This window comes from Limulus polyphemus, unplaced genomic scaffold (assembly GCF_000517525.1).
Source record: "Limulus polyphemus unplaced genomic scaffold, Limulus_polyphemus-2.1.2 Scaffold6750, whole genome shotgun sequence".
Taxonomy (NCBI): Eukaryota; Metazoa; Arthropoda; class Merostomata; order Xiphosura; family Limulidae; genus Limulus; species Limulus polyphemus.
In genome coordinates this window covers 7,033-13,387 of record NW_013672360.1, presented here as the reverse complement: position 1 = coordinate 13,387, position 6,355 = coordinate 7,033, and the positions used below count along the sequence as shown (strand labels likewise).

Genomic DNA, 6,355 nt, shown 5'->3' with positions numbered 1-6,355 from the left:
GCCAGAAAATTATGATAGTTATAGGACATTGTCTATTTTTTACATGTTATTATTCTGTGTTTTGGGGGGCAGTATTTAACTAAATAAAAAAAATTGGTATGGTGGTACCATTAGTATAAAATGGTAGGTTTAAGTTTCATCAATAGTTGATAGCAAAAAAGATGATGATCCAGGTAAGTACTATATTTGTTGTTTTTCATTGTGTATTCTTTATTATTATAAGGGAACTGAAATGTAAAAAGTAGAAACTTATTAGGTTAGATTAAGTAAAATAAAGAAAAATAATAATAAATAATAAAAAAAATTTCACAAGGTATGCTCACTAGTCGCCCATACATTATGTAATTTAATAGGATAATGTGAGCTACTCATTTGCCAAGTGATTTACAACTTTAGTGGTAGGATTATTAGTTAGACAAAGGTGATTAAAACAATAAAATTTAAGTAGAAACAGATGTATACTGTTACAAGCTTTAACCTTATAATCTCCAGCACCATTTTTAAATTCCTTTTTGTGTACGGTACTGTGTTACATTCAGAATTTAATTAAATCACTTTACTATCAATATATGTTAATGAAATTGTATATTATAATTTGAATTTTTATATTATTTAAAATTTAATTACTTTGTTTCAAAGAAACGTTTTTACAAAGGTCTCATAACTAGTACTCTAGTGTTTTAGGAGATATATCAGAAGTTAGAGGGTGTAGTGTAGAAGGGTTTGGGATGTATTAGTCAGTAAGGTTAGGATGCAGTAAGCATTAACTTTAAATGTTCTAAGATAAATATTAAAGCTGTAGTTACCAGCAACTTGTGTTTTTTAGGGAGAGTTTCAAACTCAGAAAGAAGCAGCCTGGGCAGTCAGTAATCTTACTCTAAGTGGTACAAAAAGCCAAGTTGGCTACCTGGTCAGTGAGAATGTCCTCCCTGCTTTGTGCAATCTTCTGACTGTCCGAGATGCCCAAATTGTACAGGTGGTCCTAGATGCATTAAGTAACATGCTCAAAGTCTTAGACAAGGAGTTTGAGTACATAGCCAATACAATAGAAGAGTGTGGAGGTGAGTTTTGTTTTATTGAATGACTGACTTTGTGTAATGAATATTATGCATTATATATCAGTGAACATAATCCATGAAGATTTACACATACAGTTTTTTTCCAAAAGTATTTGTTATGCTTTAGATGGTATGACATGAATTAGTTTTTAAAAACTCTTGTTTAGTGACAAACTATACACCAGTTGTGTTAAAAATAACTCAGTTGATACACTTCAGTTTTTGTTGTCTAATGGTTGTACGTAGTATATAATGTTGATATATCTTCTGCAGCTTTAAATAGTTCACAGGATTTGTATACATACTCATGGTGTTTCAGTTAGACATCCAGCCTCAGTGCTGTACAGAATAACTTTAAATATATTCAGAATTAGAGTTTGTACTTGTTATTATATAGTACTTGGATAATTAATCTAACCTAGAATGTGTTGACAAAGAAATTATGATTGCAATAAGAACTTGAAATATTTTGATTGAACTAATTTTTTTTTCAGGGTTAGAGAAAATAGAAATACTTCAGAATCATGAAAATGAAGAAATTTACAAGTTAGCTTACGAAATAATTGAACAGTACTTTTCTGAAAGCGTAAGTGTTTTGTTTTTATTCCTTATATAAAACTAAGGCTTTTTTGTTGTTATTATAATGTATGCAGTATGACAGTTTTACTTTAAGTAATTTCTTTAACTATTTCACCTCAAGTAAGAAATAGTTTACTGTATGGAATTTTGTATAGTTTTTAATGAAGTCTTTTAAAATAAATTTTGATTAAGAAGTTAGCACACAGTATAACATACAAAAGTTGTAATGGTGTTCAAATGAAACCCAAAGCTCAAGAGCTTTCGAATAGTTCGCTATTCTTCTTCAGGAGATTAAAGAAGAATAGTGAAATATTCAAAAGCGCTCATCTTTAAAATAAGATGGAGTAATGAAATGTGGTAATTAATGATTTAGTGAAGAATATTCCAGGAAAAATATTGAATAGTTTTTATAATTAATGTTTTGGTATATACTTAAAGGACTCCTACTAATTATGAAAATTGAAAGTTCTTACAAATTGTCCTAAAGTTTATCTGTTTGTCAGAACTTATGGAAACAAGATATTGGCTTGAACATAGCATTTGTCATTCATACTGGTGATGTAAATCATTAACTGACTTACACTTGACAAAAGTCTAAGCTTTATTGTCAAAGGCACTGTCAGAAAGTGTTTTGGTTTCTGCAAATTTGCCAAACAATTACTTTTACATCGGAGAATTAAAAGGTTTTAGTTGATGATGTACTTTTTTTAACGTAAACTTTTTATCATCAGTTTATTGATGTAGTATGTCTTATAAAAAAGACTGTGAAGATATTTATTTATTTGGTCTAATAATTCTCCTTGCTTTGCTAGCTTTATACATCTTATACCACATTATAAAGTTATTATTCTGTATAAATAATATGACATAGACTAATGGTTGTCATGTGTGTAGTTCAGTGTATTTCTGTATTGAACAAAAAGTCTTCTAGTTAGTGACTTGTAGTCAGAAGATGGGCTTCAAATGTTATTTTATTAAACCTTTAATCAGAAATTCTGAATAGACTAATTAAGAGGAATATGATTAAAAAATTTGTAGTCAGCTTAAGTGTTTGTTTTACATCACAGTATTAGTGAGTGGACTGTATATTGCTTTTTTTATTCACTTTTATTAATTTTTTCACCTTCTATATATGAGTAAAACATCATTTAACTATTCGATGACGAGGAACCCAAGTTGAGACTAATAATGCATGGAGACGGCTTGAATGGGTAATGAAGAAAACCTTTAATTAAAGTTTTTCTTCAGTGACCATTCAAGCCATCTCCAAGCATTATCATTTAACTATACAGATGGTAAATTTGTAAAACTTCAAAAACAATTCAAAGCAATTTTGTCATAAACAAAATAATGTTTATTGTTAGTTGTAAAAATTCTATAGTAATATTTAAACATAAAGATAGAGACACCGATATTATTACCTGTATAGACTTTATTTGTTTTCAAGTGTCATATTTGACAGTGTAACTAAACTTCTCATTTTGATTTGTAAGTCACTTGCTTAAGAAACTGAAATACATGTAAGGTAAATATATTTGAATGTTTGTTTTAGACATAAAAACAATTTTACTGAAACTGAAGTGGTTGAATTATCATGCCTTGTATTAATAATCTTAAGTTGCAGAGATTTTTTATTCACAATTTACTATAGTCTTCAGTGGCTTCTTTCTTAACCCTTTCACTGTGGCTGGGAAATATACATCCCAGCTGCAGTGAAAGAGTCAAAGAGCATGTAAATAACAGGTAGAGGGTGTGAGTTGAGTTTATCAAAATCTCGAGTCTAAATTTAAAATCTTTAGAATAAAGCAGGTAGATTAAAATGTTCAGTTAATTTTCATGGAAAAGATTTTTTGTGTTGACTACATTATAAAGTGAGTTTTTTTGTTGTTGTAAGTTTCATCATGAATAATAAAAATTGAGAGGTTTTAGGTAAGCTCAAACAATAAATGTTCTTCAATTTTGAAAATCTATATTTCCTTGTTTGTAAAAATGGGAGAGTAATTTTTAAATGTCTATTTATATTTGTGTTTAAAACTACATTCTGATAAAACTTATTTAACTATATATATTTGAGGAATGTTATTGCTAATTGACCCTGCTTCAAAGGATGTGAATGTTTCATTCAGAAGAAAAACTGGCTTGGCATTTTTTATAGAATCAGTAGAAATGTAGTTTCTAGTTATATTTTTATTATAAAGGCTAAGGGTGAATTAATTTGTTTCATTTTATCTGTCAGTTATTTCAGTGTGTATTTCTAGATACCAAACTGTTAGATATATATATACGAGGGAAATACAGGCCACAGAATATAGTAATAATAATTATGAATGTCAGAAGTTCAGTATAATAATAACAAACTTTGAATGTATACAAAGTAGGCTCTAATAACTTTGTAACAATGTTGTAATTTAAAAGCATATTTTAGGGGTGAATTGTCTATGTTTCTCAGTTCATAATATTGTTGTAACTTACATTTAAATAAAATAGACTATTTCATTGTTGCCTTTTTTGGAATCATTATAGCATTTAAAAACAGATAACTTTGTTTCAGAGATGCTAAGTACTAACAAGTCACTATTTTAAGATGATTAGAATTCCGGCAATAAAGTTTTCTGTGTAGTTTTATGGAACAGCTTATATGGAGATGCTTTTATTTGAGAAGAAATTTCATGCTCACATCTCTCTTCTCCAGGCTGATGAGGACCCAAACTTGATACCAGAATCATCAGAACAGGGTTACCAGCTTGGATCTAACAGTTCAATTCCTTCTGAAGGGTTCAGGTTTTAAGAAAGGTCAAGGCTTACTTGTGTGTAGAAATCCAGCCAAGACTTTCTGACTTCCAAACAATGTACAGAGTTCATTTTCCAGAACCAGGGATCTGTGAACATGTGGGCTTGAAATAATGCCTATTGGTGATTTGTATAGTTAAGTTTGGACAAACAGCTGTTATTCCAATGTGAATTATAAGGTCTCTGAGATTCTATGTTTTTGAAATGTTAGCAGCTTTCATCATTATAAACAATCAAGAAATAAACCCAGCTGATCAGAACATTCAAAATGTATTCATAATTTGATATAATTTGTCGCAATTAAGCCAGCTCCTAATTACAAATTCTTTTAAGGGAGGGGAAGAAAACTTTATTAAATTTTGATCTCTTTTATGTGTCAAACCATACATGTTTGATATTAACAGAAGTTTAAAAGTTTAATATGGATATAAAGTACATCATAGCTTCTGTTTTTTGTTTTTTTTATCATAGGGGAGAAGACAAGTAAGAATTAAATGGTTAGGTATTCATTGAGTGTAATATATGAAAAAGTACTAAAATCTGAAGGTTTGTTAAAGAAAACTACCTTTTGTTATTGGTGTTTACACAGATGTTAATTCTGTAAATTTTTTTTGTAAGATATGCTGTAATTAGGAAAATTTGAGCCTAAATCCTTTTTAAAATTAGTTAAAACTTCACTAAAGCAAATCATTTTTAACTTTCACTCACAATTTGTAATGAAATGTATTCTTTTCTGCTAAAAATAATAATTTAAAACAAAAAAATAGAAGTCGTATATTATTTGAAATAAAAGGGACCCTACTTCTTACTTTGCTTTTGTAGTGGAGGGGGGGTATTGTTTTTGGGGCAGCATAGTTTATATAAGGTTCCAGATTCCAAATCTGGTATTTCAAATTTTTACTTAACCAATACCATTAGTTTTTGCTTTTAAGCTTTAATTCTGTTTTCTGACCGAAAAGTATGTCAATTGAAAGGATGTAACTGAACAAGTAAAGCTTAATAATTACCTTATAAAGAGGAAGCAGTCAGTGAAATTAGAAGACTGGTTATAAAAGCATGTAGACCTGTGGATTTTGTAGGTGTTGTCCTTAAACTTTAATCAGGTGGTCAGTTATTTTTCCTTCTGGTGTATTGTTGATATTTAAGTAGCTAGGCTTAAGACTGTAAGTGATGGATATATTCACAAGTTGATTTTGGATGTACACACGGAAAGCTTTGTTAGAACAAGAAACTTGTGTTTCAGCTTTTTATAAAAAAAAAAGAAGGGGATTGTTTTCATTTAAAAATCATGTATGCAAAATTTATTGTGCTTTCACTACATCAGTAAAAGCATTAGTTTTGTACCAGATGTATGTTATTTTATCAAAAGCTCTATTTTTTTTCTGTGAACTTCATTACAGTAGTTTATCTGCATCGTACTGTTACACATTGTAGTCGTGTACAAACGTACATAGCTCTGCTAAAGTTACGCTGAAACAATGGCCTAATAAAATGTCATACATGGGATAAAGGTATTGTTTGTGTATCTGTTTATTTGTAGTGAAAAATTTATTGGTAATTTACTGGCACAAAGAAAAGCTGCTTGTATTACATGAAGTTAGTGCTAATATACGAACATATATTGCCTTACATTTATAACAATTTAAAATCTTTGCATAAACGAAAGTAAAAGTCAGTTTGTGGATTGAAAATATTTTTTTCTTTTTTTTTGGGTATTGTTCTGGTTTCATCAAAGTCAGCTATTTCTGTACACACAAATGATATGGTACATTAACATCATTTAGATCTTATATATATCCAATTCTTAATCAGTGGTTTGTGTACTGTTGGTGATCTGTGGGCTTCTTTCAGATAGTCTTTGGAAAGATCGCATAATTAAGGAAAGGAAGTGGTAGCATAGTATATAAATACCACTGTGGTCCACAAAC

At 29.4% G+C, this 6,355-nt stretch overlaps 1 protein-coding gene across 1 annotated transcript in view; it reads left to right on the top strand.

The window, feature by feature from the left end:
- Positions 1-5,933, top strand: part of LOC106474040 (importin subunit alpha-3-like) — a 35,601-nt gene extending 29,668 nt beyond the window's left edge. Inside the window, exons 11-13 of the mRNA XM_013934723.2 lie at positions 827-1,061; positions 1,553-1,644; positions 4,330-5,933. Coding sequence (XP_013790177.1) covers positions 827-1,061; positions 1,553-1,644; positions 4,330-4,425 — 423 coding nt within the window. The 3' untranslated portion in view covers positions 4,426-5,933. The remainder of the gene's footprint in view (positions 1-826; positions 1,062-1,552; positions 1,645-4,329) is intronic.
- The last annotated feature ends 422 nt before the right edge of the window (positions 5,934-6,355 follow it).